At 44.8% G+C, this 23173-nt stretch overlaps 1 protein-coding gene across 1 annotated transcript; it reads right to left on the bottom strand.

The window, feature by feature from the left end:
• Window positions 1-1269: 1269 nt before the first annotated feature.
• Window positions 1270-22340, bottom strand: IHO1 (interactor of HORMAD1 1; the record flags this gene model as incomplete). The annotated part of the gene is made up of 7 exons (XM_082060352.1): window positions 1270-2740; window positions 3130-3233; window positions 10177-10264; window positions 10933-10981; window positions 12831-12988; window positions 14574-14733; window positions 22285-22340. 7 exons carry the CDS (start codon window positions 22338-22340, stop codon window positions 1418-1420), a joined length of 1938 nt encoding a protein of 645 aa, XP_081916478.1. The 3' UTR covers window positions 1270-1417.
• Window positions 22341-23173: the final 833 nt, after the last annotated feature.

Genomic DNA, 23173 nt, shown 5'->3' with positions numbered 1-23173 from the left:
CAGCAGACGGTGCTGGGATTGCTGGGGATGCTGGTACAGGAGGGGAACGAACGGCTGCTGCTGCCGACAGCCGGCCCCTCCGCTGAGCTGGGGGTCTGAGACTCTGGGGGGTCCCCACACCCATCCCCACCGCCTTCTCCTTCCTGATTAATGTTAGACTGGAAGGGCGGAGGTTTCCTTCTTTAAACATCAGAGAGAAGCTGAAAAAAACTAATCTTCCCAGTTGCACAATCCAGGGAGTTGAACAGCTAAAGAGCAGCCGCCTGCTCACCCGCTGCAACAGGATCTCGCCTCTCCCAAAAAAACAGTACAACGACATTGGACTTTGCTGAAAACACAATGAGTTTATTAAAGCCAGGAAAAAGGGATCCCAGTCTTCCCCCTTGGGTGGACAATGCTGGACTGGTTGGATTGTTGGCAATCAACTTGCTTTGTCAACACTGAAATGCTGCTTTTGCCAGTAACAGATGAAAAATGAACCGTGATGCAAATAGGTGAAGCAGTGGGAGCTGCCAGCACAGCTGGGTACCCCAAAATGAATGACTCTGTGGTACCATGGCTGCCCAGCGACCTCGCTGCTGTATCCGCCAGGCTGGGTGAGCAGCCTGGTCCTTCTGGGCTTGGAAATTTTGAAGTGACTCCCCAATAGAGAGGTGCAGGTTTCAAAAGGACGAAAACTATCCCTCAGTGACTTCACCTGCTGAATGTGACCATCATGTATTTTGGCTTCTGTTTGAGAACCACTGCCCTTGAAATCTGTATGTTGGAGAATTCTCTTGATTTGTTAAGAGATACATGAGACAAATAAGAGAAAAACAAAATAATTTTCTGAAACCAGAGAACCTGAGGTGCTGGGTTATAGCTTTCCTTAGCTAAACCTCTCCCTGTCCAAAGCTCACAAACAACTCCTGAGACACATCTGAACCATATTGAAATCAGCTACAATAACACTCCCACTGCCTAAGGAGCCAAAAACCTGAACTTTTAGACATAAAAACCAACATAGAGACTACGGCTGAGAAACAGAGTAAAGCCTCTGGCCACAGAGATATTGTTACATCTATGGAGTGGAAAAGTTTCAAGTAAATCTCAGTGCTAAATGTGCTTTAGCTGTGCCCTGCCAGCCCTTTCCGGCCTGGGGAATGTCTCAGCAGACTCCACAGCTGCTTCTCTGCTGTGGAAATACAACTGGAGCCTCCAGCATCTCTTCTGGGAGGCAAAGCAACACGGCTCCCATCAGCTTTCCATGCTGGGGAGAGCTTCCCTCAGATCCCACCGCGTCCCTTACGACGTATCGAGGTGGGCAATAACACTTTGGAGCACCCAGGTGTGAGCCTTGTCTCTGACCAAGCAGGTGACACATCTAGAGGAATAAACTGTGACTGTGCTGACTCCCCCGAACACGAAACAAACCCCCTCAGTCGGAATAATCACTGTCAAAAACTAAAGAGCAACAGGTCGTGTTCTGCGGAGCCAGCGTGTTGCCAGGACTTGGTCCCTCGGAGGTTGCAGGACTGCGGAGAGTGAAGCAGCTCACCTGGCCTTCGCCTGTTGTGCTACGCAGGGTAAATATATTCTCCTGGGGAGAAGAATCCCAGAAATTCCTTTTTACACTGGAAACATTTGCTCTTTTTTTAATTTCCAAACTTTTCTTTCTTTTTTCTGCAAGTTGTTGCAGGCTTTTATTGGAGCGTGGCAATGGTGGGAAATTCTTCGTAAGCCTCGGCTGAGCACTGCTGAGGATCTGCGGATTGGGAGCTGCAAAACCTGGGTTAGAGCTTCCTAAAGTGGTAGCAACCATGTATCTGGGAAAGCAATTTTTTCTGGAGCTTTCCAGCTCAATAATCCCGTTTGCCTTCCTTTGCTTCAGCCCACCGTCGGCACATCGAGAGAGCTCGCCTTTTCTCACAGCATGGCACGTTTTCTTCCCCATCATCCCTTTATTCCAGGGGATCCTTCCCGGCCACTGTTTTGCTTTGTTCCCTACAGCTGCGTTCTCCACCTCACAGGCTGCGGACAGGTTATTGTTTCTTTGGCCCAGCGTATCTTTTGGTGCGGAAAGGTGACAAACTTGAGGCTGCCTCTGTTGTGGCAGCGTCACGGTGTCAAACCCTCGAGTGCCTCTCCTGACCGCCTTCCTCAGCGGGGTTGGGAGAGGCAGCTCCTGTGGTACAGGACAGCATTTCTTCTGGCTTCCCCCCAAAACGTGACTGTTAGAGCAGCACACACAAGGGTGATTAGCACAGCTCTGTGTTTCCAAACTGTCTTTCTCCTCCTGCAAAGAGGTGTTTTCTCTGTTGCACATGGCTGCAGCGGTGGGGCTGACTTTCCCTCCTGAAGGTGTGTTCAGGTCACCCCCAGGTTTGCCATTCCGGGTGACCTGGTTCCCCACAGGGGACTGTCCCTGCTGCTTCCCGCCTGTCACGCAGTGGGGCTGAGACCAGCCCCGGGAGCTGCAAATCCCGCAGCCTCGGCAGCACGGCCAGTGCACGTTCTCCTCACACCGAACACCATCCCAGCACGGGCCGGGTGAGGTCTGGGAGGAGTTATCTGCCGTGGGGGGGGCAGATCTGGCACTAGAAATGAAGGTGTGCAGCTCAGCTAAGGCATGAGGGACCTTCAGGAACCCTTGTTCTTCACACAGCTTCAGGTGTTGATCTCTCAGCTGAGCTGGCAGCGATTCCAGACTCTCCTTCAGCAGCTGGATGCTGGATTTCAGATCCAAAATCTCTGCATCTTTCTGGGGAGAGACCAAGCAGAGCAGAAGCAGTAACCAGCACATTAAAAGGTGCAATAATAGTATTCAAATGAGAAACTTTTAGGTACTGTGTGTCAGTTAAAGCCCTTAAGTTTGGTATGGACCCAAAGATCAGCGGTTTGTATCTCCCTTTGGAGAAACCAGACCTGTCCATGAGGTCTCTGACAGTTCATTCTTTTGTCTCTGACATCCACCAGTTCTTTTTTTCACCTCTCTTTTATTTTTTTCTTCTTTCCCTCATCATTATAACAGGAGCAGTCTACTTTATAATACACTGTTCGAAGGCAATTTAATATTAAGTTAATATTTTGAAAAAGCGGGAGAAAATTCAGAACGAGGATTCAGAATAAAAGATTAATTTCTGCACTTACGGCTGCAAGTCTCCTCTCCATTTCCAGCAGCGCCTGCTCCATTTGGCTTTTATCTGTCAGAGCTTTCAGCGTCGAGTCACAGTGACTTTGAAGAGCATCTTGCACTGAACAGGGAAACCAATAAAAAATACATTTGGTCTTTCATTTGTAAATGTGAATAAAGCACTATCAATACTATTGCTAGTTCCTCCATGGCTTGGCATGAAATACTTCACTGTGCTGTGCAGCCACAGTGATTCACCCGCTGAGATCTCCCCGAGCCCGAAGCGATGAACAATAGGGGAGATGTTTAATGCAAAGCACTTGAAAATTATAAGATGCTTCGTATAGGCCAAACCTCATTTGCTGTGCGCGATTAATATGGCAGCTAGAAATGAAAGGGCTACAAAAAGCTGCAAAGCTTGGTTCAATGCAAGGAAAGCTGAGGGTTCTGGAGCTGCAGAGGCACGGCCAGGGGAGAGGGACCCAAAATATCTGACCCATGGCAGTGTAACTGACCCTCTTCTGTCACCAGGAGCTTGAATGTGTGATGGGAAGAACAGTGTTGCTGATAACAAGCAGGAGATGCAAGAGGTTCATGGCTAAGAAGTGCAACCAGGGACCAGATGACAGAAAATGCTGGAGGTGGGTAACCGAAGGAAATCTGCCTGAAGGGACAGCGGGAAATTGTGAAGGATTGTGCAAAGAATTATGATTCCCAGCTGCTGGGCACGGGAAGGGATTTGGGTCAGAACTTACTGAACCAGGCAGCTGTGCACAGTGTGGAAGGCAGTGGGGGTCCCAGCAGTGTCCTGTGGGGGCACGGACCCTCTGGAAGGGCTTTAAATTGAAGCGAGATGCTCTTGGCTTCTGTCAGTCTTGTTGAAAAAATTTTGTTATATGATTGGACAATAATAAACACTCCCCATGCAGCTGTGAGCATTCTTACAGGCACCACTGCTGTGCCTAAAGCACTACAGCGCGGGAACAGTCTGCAGAGATGAAAAACCCTTAGCAATCTTACAGAAGTTTTCCTTTAAAGTCATAAATTAGGATCCAGAGGAAGAGCTGTTCGTTAAACATGCCCGGTCTTTGCTGTGAACAGCGCAGGAAGGTGTGTACAGGTGGTGTGGCTGAGGTGGGACGCTGGCAGGTCAGGACGAAACAGGATGCAAAGCACTGACGAGCCAACGGGCCGGGATAAGTGCAGCTCTGGAGTCCTGGTCGAGCACTGCCTGCTTGAGAAGAATCAGAATACAGCCTGTGTTCTGACAAGTGGCTACAAGAGCTCTGCAATTTATTAATCCCCTTCTGTTACAGCCCCAATGTGTTTGATTGACTTTGGTGTCAGAGGAGCTGAGAGCTCGGCTGAAGCTGTTCCTGCCCGCAGAGCATTTATCTCAGCACCTCTCGCCCACAGAGCGCTCGGGATCTCTCCTCCTCCTGCCCAGCTATTGTCATTAAGCTTACGGGACTTAATCATCTTGGTGAGCTCTGCTCTTCTGTCAGACTCTGGGTGGAATTGGTCAAAGAGTTAAAAACTATTAGGGAGAGGCAGGCAGAAAGTATAGGCTTGTTTCTGTAAAAAAAGGGGACGTTTTAAAAAGGTATATTTGGGAAGAAAGAAAGGCAAGAAAGCTGAGCAATTATGGGCTTACTGGTTTGTTCGTATATTGTGCAAGGTTTTAGAATAGACCTTAAGGGAAAGAGCACTCAAAGACACGGAGGGAAACGGAATAAAATGAATAAAATGGAACAAGATTTTATAAAAGGCAGATTGTGCCTCACTAATGTAACATGCCAGGATAAGACAGGTGACTTCCTAGTCAAAGGCAGCGCAGTGGCCTTTATGTAGATTCAAACAAAGCTTTTCAGTGGAGGTTGTCATGTAATATGAAAAAAAAAGCCGAGAAAAATTAAGTGGATTGCCTCAATTAAAGGGAAAACATCAGCTCCTGAGAGGGGAGGCGTGAGGGGACAAGGCGGCTCTGGAAAGTCCTCAAGACCTACTCAAAATCTGCCATAGTCTCCTGGGTGAAAAAGCCAGTGGGCATTTAGGTGATGAGCAGGTGACACGAAGACGCAAACGGCAGCACCAGGGGCTCCAGGTGACAGGGCGTGCGGTGTGTGGCCGTGCGCAGGCTCGGCCGATGGCACCGCTGTGCACCCCGGCGGGGCCGGGAGCCCGTGCGCGGTCCCAGCCCTCCACGTGCAATGAAAAACTAGAGACTGAACTGGGACACGTGCGGAGAAAAGCTACAAGATAATTAAGTACTTAGGTGATAATCGCCTCTTAGGAGCTCGAAAGCATTTGGCTTATCCAGCCACGCAAAGCAGAGGTGTCTGGTGGGACGGGGCTGGAGGTGCCGTGCAGGTACAGGCCAAGAGGAGCCCCTGCGCCAGGATGTATTTTTATCTTTGCCTTCCTCCGAAGGAACATGCTTTGGCACAGCACCTACTGCTGTCATATGGGAGAAGGAACCCTGCAGTTGCCTTGTCCATGCACCTTCCTCGAGTTAAACCACCTCCCAGATCCAGGCTCGGGGGGGATTTCTCCATTTTTTAGAGTGCCCATCACCACCAGGCTTTGCCTTGTTCTCTGTCGGAGCGTGGCCGATTTCTGAGGATTATCTGCACGTATTTCAACTCATAAGCTCTACTGTTGCAGGCAATTTGATTGTCCCTGCTCTCTCACTGCCATTTTTCAGCTTTTAGTCATTTGCTCTGACAGATTTAGACCTTTTTCTTTATTTTTACAGATCGCTGGAGGAAAGCTGTGGCTGGCAGAATGGCTTTGTGACAGCGGAGTGAACGTTTGAGTGGCCTTTGCATCTGCCTGGTTAGACCCAAGGGCTACCTGCAATCTGAGAGTAGGTTTTTGGGGAGCCTGCCAGCCCCTCCTTGGCCCGCCAGCCCATAAAGAGGAGGAGACAGCAGTGACCGAAGGAGAAAACTCCTTTCGCATCACTTCATCACCTTCCATCTCCACATAGCGAGCACACAGCATCAGCAAACTTAGCTCGGCTTGCTGCTCTTCCCCAAGCGCTTAATTTTAGTTCGGAATTATTTTTAAAACTTTGTGATTTCCCTAGTCTGTCTGTTCTTCTACAACATGGTATCCTCGGCCTAAAAATAGCCCCGCATCCACTGGGCTTGTGATCTGCACATACGTTTGACTCAGCACAGCGTGCTGCAGGCAAGCAACCGACAGCCAGCCTTTGGAACACATTTAATTTGTATGTGTAGGAGTATTCTGCAGGAAAAAAACCCTCAGTACAGAGGAGGGGCACTCTCCTTCTCTCTCTGGCTTCCATACCAGAGGAGTGTTCAAACTTGTCAAACACTATTAAAGAAAATAAAAATGAACGTTAATCTAGACTTAAAAGAATAGGCATTGAGATGGCCAAACCAGATCACATCAAGGACTCTGTGTCAAATTTCTTGTCTTTGAAAATGATCAAGAACGGCTGCTTCAGAGAAAGTTTTCTTCAAATAAACCCCACAGCAGATAGTTATTGAATAATTTTATCATAGAGGGAAAATCTTTAGTTGGTTAATGAGTGGCTTATGCAGATTCATGCCTTTCCTAAAGTATTTTACTCTAAACAAAACAGCTTTTTACAACCTGGAGCATCGCTGTGTTTTGATTTGCTGTTTTCTTTGGGTGCTGGTGGTTTACGTTAATAACATACGGAATGTGAAATCTGGCATGAGACAAAAGGCTGCAGGACCTCGGGGCAGGTCTGCCGCCCTATGCTGCAGAGGCTTCCCCGCAAACCAGCCTGCGCCTGGGTGCAGCTGTGCTCCCAACAGCTGGAAACCACCGCCTGAGCAGCCCAGGGAGGGAGCGTCAGCTTCCCAGCCCAGGGATGATAAACGGCAACTGCTTCTGATGCTTATCGATCATCATCTGTGTAACGCCTCCTGAGATTGGCACTGACAGCGCGGAGGCTTTAAATAACACTTTGGAGGGAGGTTGGTTCCCCCGCACCCGGGTTCTGCAGGAGAAATAAGAGGTGGTGTAAACCTGGTGAGACAGGAGCGTGCAGAGAGCTGTGGAGCTCAGCAGAGCGCTGCGTGTTCTCCCTGGGCCAGCGCGAGGGACGTTTGGGCTGTCACGGCATTGAGGGGTGTCAGTATTCACCAAGACAACCACACACACCCTCAGAATCTGTGCCCAAGTGTTTTGGAGTCCGGTTAAGTCCCTCATCTCGACGACTTTCATCACCAGTCGCTGCACAGCGAGTGAGCAGCTGCATGGGAAAGGCATTCCCTTTATCGGTTTTAATCCACACAGAACATAAGGGAGTCTGGACTGGGTGTCCCAGTCTGGACCCTACTGGTCAGGGTAAAAAAAGCTCAAATCCCACCATTAAAAACACAGCAAAATCTCTTAGAAACCATGCCAGCAGCTACTGGGGCTTGAAATCTCAATGCAGGTCATGTTTGAAAACTGCCCACTGGGCACTGGATTTTGTCAGAGAATTGCATCAGCTCAAACCTCTGTAAGGGACACATTTTGCATTATTTTGTCACCTTTGCCGGCAGGAGTGTCAGAAGCTTTGCCTGTGGTTTGCTGGCTGGGAATACACTTCTCATTTGCAATGAAGTCAAGGTGGTGGGGAGGATATGGATGTTATGAGTTGTCACAGCTGGAACTAGCAGATACCAGCAAAGCAAAGCAGTTCAGAGAGGGCCAAGCTGTGAAAATCGGGATTTGTATTGAAAAAAATAGAAACTTTTGATGGAAGTGTGGGTAGATAAATGAAAATGAGAAAAATACAAAAATGTAATGAGTTAAAGGACCTGAAATTGGAAGGAGAGACCAAATGATGAGTGGGCAAGTCAACAAGAGAAACTCTATATATAAGGTGCAAGAATTGAGGACACAGGGTCCGCTTGCTGCTTTACAAGTGTGCAGAGCACACTGAGACTTGAGCAAGGACCAGAGCAGCTCATGCAAATGTGATCCCATCTCCAGTGCCAGACACAGCTCCATCCACTGTGTGCAAGCACATACGGACAAACACTCCAAAGAGAATATTTTTTTATCTTACTGCATAGAGCTTGCCAGCCCAACAGCATTTGGAAATGCTTTGGAAATATATTTTTGAAAAATATTTTCTGTTTTGTTCTCACCTAGTGGCTGTGCAGACTGTGCCAAATGTGCTGTAAATGAGGCCTGTGGTATTCCTTACGTGCTTTTAATGAAGACAGACTTGATTTCCACCTTTTCTTGCCATTCAGAGCTCTTTGAATGTCGTGGCGTAGCACTTCTCTCTTTGAAGAGAGCACCTTCACCTTCTGCATTCCTACATGTGAAATCCTGCACTGCCAATGATTTAACATGTCTCTGCCATGTCACACATCCCAAACTACTGTGTCATCAGCCACTGGCATTCAGTGCTTTATCAGCTCTTAATTTAGCTCTTTATCACCTGAGTTTAGGAATTTCATACCAGTTTCTCAAGGAAATTGCCTCAATTGGGATCTTTTCAAGGCACTAGTGCAAGAATTTATTTAGTGGGAACTTAAATATCCATCACTGTGATACCAGTCAAATGGCAGTGTTTATCAGCAATTAAGCAGTGACAGATGAACCTCCCAGAAATATAAAAAGAACAACATTGTGGAGTGTGTGATGATTTTCATTATATAGTCGACATTCTGCAGCATGATACATTACGGAAAGTGCCAATTTTTCTTTTCAATTGCTTTGAAACTCTAGCAGCAGGTACCTCTGGGAGGTTTCTCATTTCATTCAAGGCACATTTGTTTGAAATGGGTATGTAGAAGAAACAGGACAGCTGAGCAAATGGTATGGAATGAAGAAGGGGAATCGTGAACAATAGATTTGATTTGCAGTGCCATGACAACCATTTCTGTGCAAGAGGTATACGAAATTGGGCAAAGTTCTGCTGCAGAGCGGACAAGTTGAGGCACTGAAGTAATTAGGAGATGGGCAAACACATAAAAGGAAGATTGTGCTGGCCAAAGCAGACAGATTCTTGCTTACGTTAAGGTCCCACCAAGCGCACTTGCCAAGCACAGCAAGGGAGTGTTCTTAGTATAACAAGCTTGGTATTTCCAACGTACAGGCTGTCAAAGCCTGGAGCAGAATGCACCACACTCCACTCTTCTTGCCTGAGAGAGCGGTGTTGACTTACAGGGTATCTGCCAAAGCTGTGCTTTGTGGAAGCCTCATTTTACCGTGCAGTAAATATTATAGCGCTTTTGTGAAGGTTTGCTACCTTGAACTCGCACGGTGTAACTCACTTCACATGACTTCCATGTGTTGAAGTTGGCCTCTTGTTCTTGCACAGAGCAGGGCAAGCACAGAGCGGAGTCCTGACAGGGTGTTGATAAAAAATAATGCCAGCATTAAAAATTAATGCGCTCCCAAGGGCTCAGATCTAAGTCAAATCAGAAGCAATTTCTCTGAAGCACTTTCCCTCAGCAAAGGCTGCTGTGACTAGCGGCTTTAGAGATGGAGCTGTTCAAAAGTATTCTATGTTATTGGCTTTTTTGGGAGGTCACCTTTTTATCATGGCAGTAGTGCGCTTCTTTATGTTCTTCCTACTTAAGAAACTACCAGTACTAGTTTTGCTCATATCTAATATATAAGCACTCCAAGCATAGAGAAGAGATGGAAGACTTCAAACTAACACGTGAAAAATTGAGAAGGCCCTAAAACCTGAAACTGGATACTCAGGATATAAATATCTAGGTTATTTTTACCGTATATTCCATTAGTGCTCCAGATAGTCTAAAAATGACCGTAGTCCAGGCAGAACACGAAAACATAGGGGTGCATTTATCTATGCGTGTGTGGCATGTAACCATGCAACATCTAAGTTCTTTGACACAGGGCAAGAGAGGAAAGGAGAACAGACCAGAGTAGGAATGGAAAAATTGACAAGTCTGTACTACGGGTGAGTCTTATTTGTTCTTCTCCCTTACGAAGAGCAGCACAACTTGCCCGGGTCACCCCAGCTTGGAGACAACACGCTGACATTCGGCAGTTTGACTGTGCCCTCTGCTGTTAACAGAAACACAGAAAGGACTCACATGTCTTGGAAATGGTTTCTAGGTGAACTAAAATGGTTTTGTTTCTTGAATCGAACATTTCTCCAAACTTGTCCAAGCATGCTTGCAGCTGCAAAAACAAAGGTAAATGAGAAAATTAGTATGTTGTCTTTTCTTTGCTTGCAAAAACACAGCCCCAAATACCACAGAACAATGACTGCAACTCATGGCACGGAACAGCCTGAAAATGGTTATTTATCTGTCGCTTGAAAGAGTTTGTCCAGCTGTTGGTTGTAGCCCCAAAGGAGATCTGGAATGGCTCAAAAGGCTCATGAAACGTTGCAGAAGCGCTAACAGATTTTGAAACAGAGATACTGATCTGCAAAAAAAAAAAGCATTAATGATATTAATAAAATTAATTATAAAAGTGTTAAGGGGCAGGCCTTTACCTTCAGATGGTAAGACCACACTGACTTATTCCTGAGAGTAGATTACTTCCTTCAAGCAGAAGGAAAAAACCTTGATATTTGCAGACAGCCATTACAGCCTGCTCTTGCTGCCGAGACGCAGAGAAATTCCACTGCTGACTCTAAGGCAAGGCCCTAAAGACCTTGACCCTTAGGACAGGCCACGAAGACAATAGTATATGCAATTAAAAAATTGACAATTGTTGGTTTAAAGTATGAATGCTCAAGACAAACAATATAATAATTCAGATATCAGCGCAGTAAATTAGAGAAGGTGATTGTTCTGTAGCATTTTTTTATTATTCTGTACTCTGAATTTGAATTAACTTACCCCTTGAAGCTTGTCTTTGACATCGGAAATAAAGGTGCTTAAAACCTCACTAAAATGAAGAAAAACAGCATGGTATAAGTTACTGAAGCAGCCAGAAATTGAAAAGATCACAGTAAACATGAGACATGAGACACTGTGAGGCACAGATTAGTGCGCAATGTAAGCATGGAAACCTGCTTACTTCAGGGGGCATAACCCTCTGAAGTCACCTTGTTTTAAGAAATCATGGGTTCTGCTATGTAGAGTAAGAAAAAGAAATATATATACACATGTACAATGTATCATATATATGAAATTATTATTTCCTTTAACTCTCCCACTTTTGGCCTGGTGTTTGTGCCTCTCTTGACAGCTTTGGTTGGCATTTACACAACTGTCCACATTTGCTGGGCTGTCACCACGGCGCTCTCGGCTCCGCAAGGACCCGGCCTTGGCGGAGGTGACGTGCCAGTTGCTGGGACACGGGGGTATTGTCTGTGGACTGAAATAACTGTGGGGGAAAATATGGGAAAAGCTTCAGCATCAACAAAGCCCAAGCCAGGAAGAACAAATACTGCAAATCCTTTTCTCCTGAGATTGCGCTTGTGGCTTCTGTTATCCACCCTTTTAAACTGAGTGAGACTATCAGGAACCAGGATATATTCTCAATTAATCTATCAACCCCAAATGCACAGACTGTTGCTAAGCACAGCGGTAACCTATTTCCTCTCTGAAGATGTGGGTAATTTAAAATCAATCATTTAGGGATGCAAATTGCAACAACCAAAAAGGTGGAGGCCAGGTAGAGGCTGGTTACGAGAACTAAGCAGGGCTTCTGAAATCTTGCTAACCTCACGGAAAGGAAGGTATTCATTTTATTAGTCAAGCTTGCGGGGGGCTACAAACTGATAAATTATACGTTTATCTTTGTAAAGATAATACTGGAATTCTATAAAAAGACTACTGATCTGGGAGTGAGTCTGAAGTGTAGGAAGGAACGTAATTAATTTAAAGACAAAATAAAGGATAATGAAGAGTTCTGCCTGAACGTTCAAAACTATTTGTTCATTTCTCATAATTCACTTACAAAAATCCTCCTCTGATGGGCACTAGAGAATCAAATTTTGCCTTATCAGAAGCATAGTGCCCATTGCAAAAGAGAAAGAGATACGTGGGCTGATTTGATCAAAGGCTTTTAACAAAAATGCATTTCACTTTGGATGTCACATTAAAAAATGTACGGAGCTAAGAATTATTTATAGGTGCGCTGGGGAGTTTTCCATCTTTCATTTTTGAGCTTGAAACTCTTAGCGTGTTCCGTAAAGTCCTTTAGGACCCACACATACATTTAATTTGTAATATCTGACAAAAAGCAGATGCAAATTACATTAGTAAATTACACTCATCTGTTACCAAAAAACCCACAAAATATAAAAATTGGGTATACAATTAAAATTCCAGAGGAATGTGCAGATTTATATCGTTGTTATCAACATTGCATCTTCCACTGCACGCAGGTATGTCTGGCAATCTCCTCATCTGAGGCCGTACTCAGTGCCCCTTTGATCAGTCCCAATGCAGGCTACAAAATTTTGAGAAATACAGGTTTTTGCAGAGAATCAACATAGAAAAAAACCCCAAACCTGCTGATTAGATAAAGAAGGACAAAGGTAAACTCAGGTTAGAGTTTTGTTGTTCCTTGTGGCTTATAGCTCAGTGTGTTACATAAATCACATTGCAAATAAACCCAATTCTCTTATCCTGTTACTGTTCTGATCAGAGATTATTTTAAACCTGAAAAAATACTTTTCTTGGAGAAATATGCAGCTCTGTCATGTATAACTTTTAAGAGGGGAAGAAGGAGCTACAGGGAGTGAAAACCACTAGCATAAAAAGAATTTCAGTGGATGTCTACATACCGATCATATTTGTCCTTTATTTTGTTCCTATTCACTTCAAAATTTTCCAAGACACTTTTCACTCTTCCCGCACCAAAATTAAGCGGACCTTTTTCTTTTGGCTCTTCATCAAATAACTGTGGTTTTGTCTGGTATTTGGTAAAAATACTGGGCTCGCTCTGTTGCACAAAAGAAAGAAACATGTTGAAGTTTAAAAATAACCAGAACATTAATTAGCAAAAAACATTTGTGCACCAAGTGCTTTGCGGACTGAGATCACAGTGATTGGACGTGACGGATTAGATCGGGCGAGGAGATTAAGAATTCTGTGAGATTACGGCTCACTCAGTGTGCCTAGTTAGACTGACTCCCCGTGGAGCTGAGATCCAGCCCTAATTCCTCCAGACTCAGGCTTTTCTCTCATCTTAGAGGATTTTCTCTTGGTTATGACCATCAGGTGTGCCTGATACAGGTTTTTTTCCTGTATGCTCACCACAGAGACTAAAAATGAATTCCATTGTTCTGGAACTGTGGAAAAGTTAAAGCTGTCAGTGGGAGCTCCCAGTACCAGAATCTAAAGAAAATCCTGTTGAGTTTCCTGTGGATGACATCATTTTGTTGCCAACTGGCAACATCACCAGACTGCAGATGAGTTTTTTTACATGCTTCAATATGCACTTCAGAACAATAAATATAATGTTAATATGGAAGCTGTAAAGACCTTCTTCATTCTACAAACTTCCCAGACACTGTGTGACCAAAATGGAAATGCCTTTTCCTTAAAACAAAAGAAATGCAAATTCCATTACATTTTCTTCTTGCATCGTGAGGAGTGAATTTCCTTCTTTGTGTCTGATGAAAAGCTGTTGCAATCAATGGGTAAAATCCTCTGCAAAATGCAGAGGACAGCAGGCAGGATCTGGAGCTGAAGGACAGCCTAGGGCCACTGAGCTGGCACCACTGGTCTTTCCTAATCTTTGCTCTCAGGCGTGTTTATTCATATCTGACTGTATCTGTTAGCGGTGCAGGAACTATTTCAGTGAGGCTGGTAACATCAGAAACCACGTGCTGTAGGAGAAATATTTCAAGTGCAGAAGCTTTTCATCCAAAATCATTCAAGCATCTGCGATAGCAACGATACAGCAAGGTAATTTTCAGTCAATGGAAGTGAATACTGAAAACCTCTGTCATCCTTTCTCATGATGAGAAACACGGCATTTTTCTAAAAGATGCAATAGTCTACCTTAGCTGGGTGGTCTAAAGGCTTGAGAAAAAAAATCGTATTATTTTAGTAGTCAAAATAATGTGATTAAAGGAAATAATTCCTATCACAATAATAATTTATAGAAACCTGTTATAAATACTAGGTTTTCAGTCAACCAGGCTGCTACTTTGTCTAGTCATAGTAAATATGTATGTGTATCAAGAAGACAACTCGATTTCAGCAGTTACTAACATTTCCAAATGTTACCCTGTTTCCCCAAAATTAAGACGGGGTCTTATATTAGTTTTTGCAGCAGAACTTATTACTTTTTTACATGTATAGCTGCCTGGACACTATTTAAATTGACTTTTAAAATGAACTTTAACTAGGGATTATTTTTGGAGTGGGGCTTATATTTTGAGCATCCTCAAAAATCCGAACAAATCATGCTAGGGCTTATTTTCAGGGTAGGTCTTATTTTCAGGGAAAGAGGGTACCACCCGATTGCAGCATTTTCCCTTAAGTTCGGATGGTGTCTCGTGACCGAGAGCGAGACTCACGTCCTGGGAGTTGTGCTGTCCCAACTGGGTGCCCAGCTCCAGCGGCGCCGCTGCCGACTGCACGTTCTCCGGGCAGAACTGGGAGCCGAAGAGCAGCTGAGAATCACTCAGGCTGGAGTAGTCGCTGTGAGAGCTGCTCCGGATGGAAAGCTTGTTAGGCCTGGAATGGAGCAGAGCGGGTTGTGGGTGAGCCTTGAGGAATTAAAAAGCCAGAGAGAATTGCCGATGTGACCTGCTGGAACTGTTCAAGCATACGATGAGAGGAAATGGCCTCAAATTGCACCAGGGGAGGTTTAGTTTGGATATTAGGAAAAAATTTTCCCGGGAAAGGGTTGTCAGGCATTGGAACAGGCTGCCCAGGGCGGTGGTGGAGTCACCATCCCTGAAGGGGTTGAATAGACGCGGAGATGAGGTTCTCAGGGACATGGGTTAGTGCCAGGGGTGGGTTAACGGTTGGACTTGATGATCCTGAAGGTCTCTTCCAATGAAAATGATTCTATGGCCCAGGCCAACATGTTTGTTTTCACTCTCCAGTTGGATAGTACCACCGTTCCTATAACTGCGGAGTGTTTAACAGCGTGGTTTTCTTAGGCAAAGCCAACTGGCTGATCTTAAACTGCTGCAGCGCGGCCACTCTGCATTCCCCTTGCAGGGGTGAAGGTGTTTCTCCAGCAGGTCCTGCAGACACAGGGCCAAACCCAGGACTGGCCACCTCACCAACCTCACCCTGCCTGCCCAGTCAGTCTGTCCTAGTTTAAGGGAAACCTTGGGGTTTGCTCCTAACCAGTGCTGGGTCTCTCCCTTTGCACTGCTCTGGCTAATAATTTCTACTGTAACTCAGATGCTGCTCAATTTAATTGGAAGAGAGTAAACCTTTCAGACTGACAGTTGATATTTCTTGGGCATTTATTCTCCAGGTACCTTAAGTCTGACATGCTGGAACGACAAATAATTAGGCAGCATATGGCTGGACAAATTGATCTGAATTGTTAGATATGTTCCAAACATCATAACCTGCTACTCAAAAGTTCTGTTCTTTCTCTGAGCATCGCCCAAATAAACCTTTTCCAGCTCGCCTTGACTTTGTGCTGTGTTGCTCTGTTTCTACTCCTTTTCAGACAGAGCTTCCACTGCATTATGGATGGGATCGTGGCACGGTACCAGTTTCCCTTGGCCAAGGGTGTCCCTGCACAGCTGCACCGCTTCTCATTCTCTCAGAGACTGGCTTGGGTGTTTTTCTAGCAAAGATACAGACCTGTTGCATTTTTCACACGATGAATATTCCATTGTTCCACATCCACAAGGGCTGATGGAGTGCTCAGGCTAGGTTCAAATGTAAGAAAAGTTGTGCCAGGTTTATACTCTTAGTTTTTTCTGGGTTTTAAGCTAACAAAATGGAGAGATGCTGCCTTTGGAACTGGGAATTACAGACCAAAATTAATGAAAAAGACTCAGGGTTTTCCTTTAATATCAAATCATATAAGCAAATGAGAAGGAACAGGAGAATAATTTATGAGTATAACAAAAGATGATCACCCCAAGATTTAGTAGTAGTGACGTGTTCAGTTAATCTCCAGTTTTGGAAGGAGCCCAAACATCACATACACAACAGGGAGGGGATTTAGCAGCAGTACTTGAACTGCTCAGTCTCCCTCTTCATTATATAGTGGTGTCAGTGACAATATCGTATTAATACTTTTGGTTTTGAGCTCACCAAGTACACTGATCCGCAGGCAAAAATAGATGCAGTATGGGTTTCTGGATTCTCAAAAAGCCTGATAAATCTGTCTGAATTCAAAACTTCTCCCTTGATCTGTCTCTGAAAAATATCTGAATACAACTTTTACTAGCACAGCTTCTTGTTTCCATCTCAGCTTAAGCGTTGTAAAGAAAAATAAATGTTCTTAATCTACAGGCAGCATGTCAGGCAGAGATGTGAGCACTGGGATGCATGATGTCGCACCCCACACGGGCAGGGCCCCTGCTTGCAATGTGAGTGTCACATCTCCTGCACCAGTTTTCTGAATCCTCCTGTCTTCTAGCAAAAAAAAAAGCACCCTCTTGGCTTAAGGAAGGGTTTTTATAATCCCTAAGTGCTTTCCTGTCCTGTCAAACCCCTTTGAAAGTGTCTGGTACAACTGGTGAATACCACATCCCACAACCTGCTCATTTTCTCAGTCCCTTCTCATTTCTTAATGCCCGAAGTACAAGATTCCTATAACAAAGAGTTTTATGACTTGTATTTTGATGAGTACTGAGCTGAAAGGACTTTATGAGCCAAGTGACTTTCTGGGCTCATTCTGCACTGACATTATGACCAAAGGCAGCTGTTGGCTGCCGTGGAGCCTAATCTGTCTGTTTTAAGTCCGTTGCCTCAGTGGTTGGTTTAGGAACGATGACACTTCTGCAAATTAGGGGGGAAAGATAAAACGGGTGTCTCTTTTGAATACACTCATCCCCCCTGAGCAATGCATTTCTTTCTCCCTTGCTTAACTCTGCTGGTAATTCATTTACTAACAAGACCACCTGGGCAAGATATGAGCTTGGCCACATTTGGGCCAGGCCTATCCCTGATGGGGAGATCAGACAACTGGGATCAGACCCGTGATCAGATCCATGATCAGGCAACCACAGCTCTTCTAACCAGCTGCCCATTCCCTTCAGGATGCCTGAGCTGCAGGGATGCACGCTCTGTCCTAAATATAAACCCTTCCTTATAAACAGTGAGGAAACATCCCAGATATTTAATCCCAGTTAGAAGCCCCTCCTAGGTGATGCAATAGTTTACCTCAGGAGAACTTTTAGCATTCTGCTTACATGAGCCATTCCCCGAGTGGTTCATACACTTGTGCCCACAGTGTTCCTGTGGTGTTTGCACCAGCACTTGTGTCCAAAGCAAAACCAGCTTTCGATATGCAAGACAAATGCCGTCGCAAGTTCTTGTCAGCTAAAAGAAGTGCTAAATCATCCTCTGCTGGCTGATGGAATGGTTTATTTTTCCCACCTAACTTTATGCAAGGTATTGCAATACTGGCAACTCCAACCCCTTCTGTAATATGAGCGTGATCTGAAAAATCTGCAGCCCTCTGCATATCTGGGGAGTCAGTTCTTTGCAGGCTCAGTTTCTCTCTCATCAGTGGGAATTCCGCCCCACAGAAGTTACCTCTTTTGAGACCCTCCTTCATTTTTCTAAACTCCAATTTCCACTTCCAAATATTGTAGCACAACCATATGCAAATGTTCACCTTTCATTCCAAGGTTCTGCTTTGCCCCCAAACAGCTCTCGGATAAAACAACCCAAGGGAAACACGGCATGCAATAAATACCCTCTTCTTGTGTTTCCTGGGTGTTTCTAGGGCATTGACAAGCTAAAGATTCATAACAATAAATTAGTATAGGCCCTATCAGTCTTTTTTTTAAATTGGTAAACTTTGCTGTTTGGATGCATCCTCATGTGCCAATGCCAAGGTTTAAGAGTCAGTCGGAAAAGCAGCCTTGTAGAGCCTTCTACAATTTGCAAAATAACATTTGCCCGTGGTGCTGCTGTAAGTGATTTTTTCTGGTTTCGTCATCCGCACTGAACCTGTGCCAACATCCCTCTCCTTCCCAGGCACTGTGGGTGAAGCTCACTTACGCCTTCCTGACACATCTCTCCACAGTGCAGTAAAGCTTCCTTCCCAAAGAAGAGATCTTTTGCTCCTGGTAGTGATCTTGAGTAGGATCAGTGCCAGAAAGTTCCTCTTCTCCCAATTCCCCATCAGAAAATCTCCCATCCCTTTCTGCTCCTCCTCACTTAGTGACCAGGGCTGCATCACCACAAATCCAACTGAAATTCTGAGCTGCCCTTCACCTGTTCTTCCTCCTGGCTTTAGTCTGTATCTATAGGAACTATCTCTAGCTCTGCTACGCTGCTCTTGCCGTCACTATTTGCTGCCTGCTGACGCGTTCAGCAAATGAGCAAGGATCAGCGCTGGCTTTGGGAGCAGAGCAACTTCAGCATCCAGGCGCCTGGAGGAGTTTAAATCACAGAGTTTTAGCTGCTATTGCCGCTTCCAGCCATTTGCCATCTCTTCACTGCGAACAGCCACAGCATAAAATTATTATTCTGATTTCTGTCCTCTGGAACGGCACGACCTGCTTGCCGCAATCATTTGCGCCATATCCTAAAAGGAATTTCTACAAAACAGGTTTTGGCACCGGTCCTAATGCATTAACCACAATGAAATCCCTCTCAGTTATTCAGCTCAAACACTGCCCCCAGTCTCCACATTCCAGTCTCAAAGTCCTTCTGGTCTTGTTTTAAACCCTCAAGGTCATTTTTACTTTCTATGAGCTACTCTATTATTCATTCGGCTGTGATTCAATACTGCCCAGACATTCCTCACCTTGGAAACCATGTCAGCCCTTTGTCCTGAGCCGGTTGCAGGGGCTTGTAGGGTCTTTTCCTCAGCAGGAGATTGGGATTTCCATGGAGCAGCCTTATTTACTTACAGAAAATACATCCCTGGCCATATTAAGAATTAGACATCTGAAGACAGGAGTTTTTGCCCCCCCCATCTGAAACTATCTTCCAGCCTGAACTTACAGCCCTGGTTTCTCACTCTTCCAAAGCTCTGGATTTTTACAGCTGCTCTCCTGGTCTTTGTGCTGGAGGTCTCCTTCATTTTCTGCTTATTCCAGGACCTTAAGATGACTTCAAAATATGTGACTTTGCTCCATGGGATGGAATTTCATAGGATAATGGATTGAGTGAGGATGTTAAATTTGCAAGATTTTTCTCAGCAGCAGAAATAAGCCACAGAGAATAGTGGCACAAGTAGGCCTTAACTGACAGCATCCCTTCTGAATGCCTCTTTAATATTTTCATCATACATTGGCCTTACACACTCTCTGCCAGGCTTTCTGCTTCTGAAGTCTTTGGAAGTAGGTATATTAATAGCTTTTATGCCTTTAGCAAGTTACAGCTTTTCTCACAGAACAAGAAAATTCTTGTAACTTCAATTTAAAATCATAATATATTGGTTTCTATTTTCCTATTTGTTATTGTCTTTCATTTCTTGAAGGAAGCAGCTGTCTTTACCATGTCAGTCTGGTATGGGTCCTTCTCATGTCTGATCTGATAGCTGGTACACATTTGTTTTGAGCTTTAACGTGAGGTCTAACTAATCTCTATGCCTCAGGCAAGCATTTAACCCTTCTGGTTGTCCAGTTTAATTTCTTTTTAACAAGCTTCCTTATTACTATGTCAGTGTCTCTTTTTGAAATTTAACAGCAGTTGATGTTTTTTGCTTCTGTTGCTCATGCAGAGATGCTGACTCCAGTTCCCCACTGTTCCTTTCACGGTAGCACTAAGAGAACAATAAATACCTTGAACACGGGTCCTGTGCCCAGCTCAGGACCCAGGTGAGACGTGTCTCTTCCCTGGGGAGTTCTCTGGCCCAGGCAGGTATTTATGGTGCGTCTGAAAATGCTCTTGCAGCATCACGCCCCAGTGACGCTTACCCAGTCGATAAAAGGCTGATTGAAGCATCGCTGCTTTTGCGGCTGCTGTTCTCACATCCCCTGTGATCTTTCTTTGCCTGCCCCTCTGGCTGGGCAGGCGGCAGCGCTGCTCCTACGCGGCACTTCCCCTAATTGACTCTGGCATTTCAATCCACAGAAATTGCCTCGTTTGTCAATACTCTTAAATTGAGTCCAAGTTTTCTCCACTGTATAGCTGTCATTCTATCCGCGTGATCCTCTCCCACCTTCTTAAATAATTGGCACCCTGATATTACAGTGTCCAACTAAATAATTTGCCTTCTCCTGTGTTTCTAGGATCTCTGTTATGTCAATATCCATACACAAAACCAGGAAAAACAGGGACTTTTGTTCCCCCACCCTATTTCTCAGGCTGCTGGCGGTTATGAAGATGCATGGGTGCGTATGACAGACAGATGATAACAAATAAAACCCAGAGCAACCTTGGGCTTCTGCAGAACCGCTGCCATGAGGATATTGTGTCACTGGAGCTCTGCATTTCTCAGAGACCTGGTGGCAGCTGCTCTCAGAAGTAACACCCTGACTCAAACTTGCGAAGATCTTGCAGCGTGATTCATACCCTGCCTAGATTATATATTGATTTATGTCTCATTTTTAGAGCTCCCTGAAAGACAGTGTTCCGGAGATTATGTAGAATACCCTGCTGTGGTGAGAAAGGGTTCTAGTAACAGAAGTGAGACAGGAAAAAGTAATCAACACCTCTCCCCCTATTTCAAATAAACACACATGTACACACTCCTATGAGTAAATTTTTTTTCTCTTTAGAAAAAGTTAATTCTCCTCCTGAGAACCTTCTCCTGCTTCTTAACTCCTAAAAAAATCCAGCTGTATTTTCAGCAACGTTTAGTGCCCTATTTGAACCCCATGAACTCACTTGCAAAAATGTGGAATGCTGAGGAGTGGGTGTTTGGATCTGGTCTGTATTTTCATCCTGTATTAATAAATGAGTTAAAAGGGAAGGCTTTGTAGCTGACAGGATACTTTGGAGGAGGAAGGAATTCAAGTGATCCCTTTCCAAACTGGCACCTGTACTTCTTCCCCTCTTCTCCTTCCCTGTTGGACGACTCCACAGAACGATTCATATATTAAAAAACTCTATATTATACATGTTTATATATAATATAATATTCTATATCTTTTAAATGCATTCCCCTAAATTACCCCTTCTCGGTCTCTGACCAGAAAGAAAGTCACAGGTTTTCAAACTACTTAAAAGCAACTTATAGGGAAAAAATAAAGAGAGAGAGAAATCTACAGATACCACAAAGCCAATAGAATTATGCAATGCATATTTACAAAGACAAAATTATGACAGATATAAACATGTTTTTCCCTGAATTGTCTCCCCTTTGGCCCCTGCATCTGTGCAAAACTCAATTAATTCATATCTATATGACAAGTATTTTTAAAATGGGCAAGGAAACTACTATTATGTTTTCATCATCATCCATCATTGTGGTAACATCAGGACAAAGAAATAGTACCACTAAAACTGTGAATTTGAACAACAGTTAGTTATGTAAGTGGGTTATTTAACTAACAGGCTCAGAGGACCAAATTCATCAATTAGCTTCTTCAGTGTTAAACAAGGGATAAATCTCACTGTCTTTTTTAGCCAGGTGATGCAAAAGGTGATACTCAGCTGTAAAAAATTCAGCCGGTCTTACATATTTGCTATCCAGATATTTACATCCAATTAATATTTGTTGTTTTGCTACGTACTGTAGATGTGGGGAGCTCTAACTGCTCGTTGGCTTCTGCTGGGAAAAAAAAATTAAGCCACGCATATAAATGCAGCATCTGGAATAATTTTAGAGTTACATAATGTGTAACAATACTGCAAATCATGACTCATTTTATCTATGCTCTGCACAAGGCAAGAGGGAACATTTAACTTATCTAATTAGCCGTAGGACAGGGCTTCCCTGCACCAAACCCCATATAAACCAGCGAGTGGATTTCGGGCAATGCTGGTTTTAAATTCCCAGCAATGGTGGATCTATCAGTGCCTGGCAGGCTGGGAAAAATGCAGGATCACAGAGTAGGCTAATTAACCACCACTAATTAACGATGGATCAATTCAAGATGTGTTTCACCCCATCACTATCAAGCACCCAGAGTGTTTCATTTTATACACGATTTCCTCATGATCTTTCTTCCCCAAGCTCACCCGGCGGCTGTCGGCATGCTCAGCATCTCTTTGATATTCCAGACGTTAAAATTCATCTTTTGTTCAGATCTGATGCCTTCGCTGGGAGCTGTCGGCCCTCACCGTGGCCTCAGAGTGCTGGGCCTCTGCTCCCGCCTCTCCTTCCCCATGGCAGCCATGCTGCCCTGCACAGAGGGAGACAATGGAGAGAGACAATAAGCCCTGCTTGGGGGGGAATGTCCCCCTGTGTCCCCTCGCTGTGGGGAGAATCTAAGGGGGGCACACGGCCCTGCAGGCCTGGGGCAGGCCCAGCTGACATGGCCACCCCAGGGCTGGGCCTGGCGGCTCGCCATGGGGCCCACTGAGCCTGGGGGCTTCCCTGGTTCTCACCTCAGGGACATGGATCCCAGGGTCAGCCCCACAGCTCAAATCTCCCCCCAGGCTGCCCACGGCCCCGGGGAACACGGGGCCATCACAGGGCAGGGGCAGGAATAGGAGGCTGCTCCCCCGGGAGCCCATTTATTATACTTTGTGTCCAGAGGCTGTGTGGTCTCCTGTGTAAATACCTCTCCCTGAAATGCAGAATGATTTAATTTCAACCATTAGAAGTACGACAAAAATAACCCGTCATCTAAACACTCCCTAGAGAAAGATTCTCAAATATGGTTTTACGGGAATTTTTTCCTTGTTCTTCTGTGTCCTCCATCTTCAGGAATGGAAAATGGGCACACTTGCCTATTTTTTTTTCCTCCTTTAGTTCAAAACAATTTAAATAACAGTTAAAATGTCTGGTTGCTGGTTCTGAAGATACTTCATAAGCACTAAACCAGAAATAAGGTTGATATAAATTCACAGATCAGTTCGGGGAACTACTCACATCCCCCTTTATGCTCTTTTGGCTTTAGTACTA

The sequence above is a fragment of the Streptopelia decaocto genome, assembly GCF_964273445.1.
Source record: "Streptopelia decaocto genome assembly, chromosome: 8".
In the NCBI taxonomy this organism is placed as follows: Eukaryota; Metazoa; Chordata; class Aves; order Columbiformes; family Columbidae; genus Streptopelia; species Streptopelia decaocto.
Note: the sequence above shows the minus strand (reverse complement) of the source record. Positions and strands in the feature narration are given on the sequence as shown.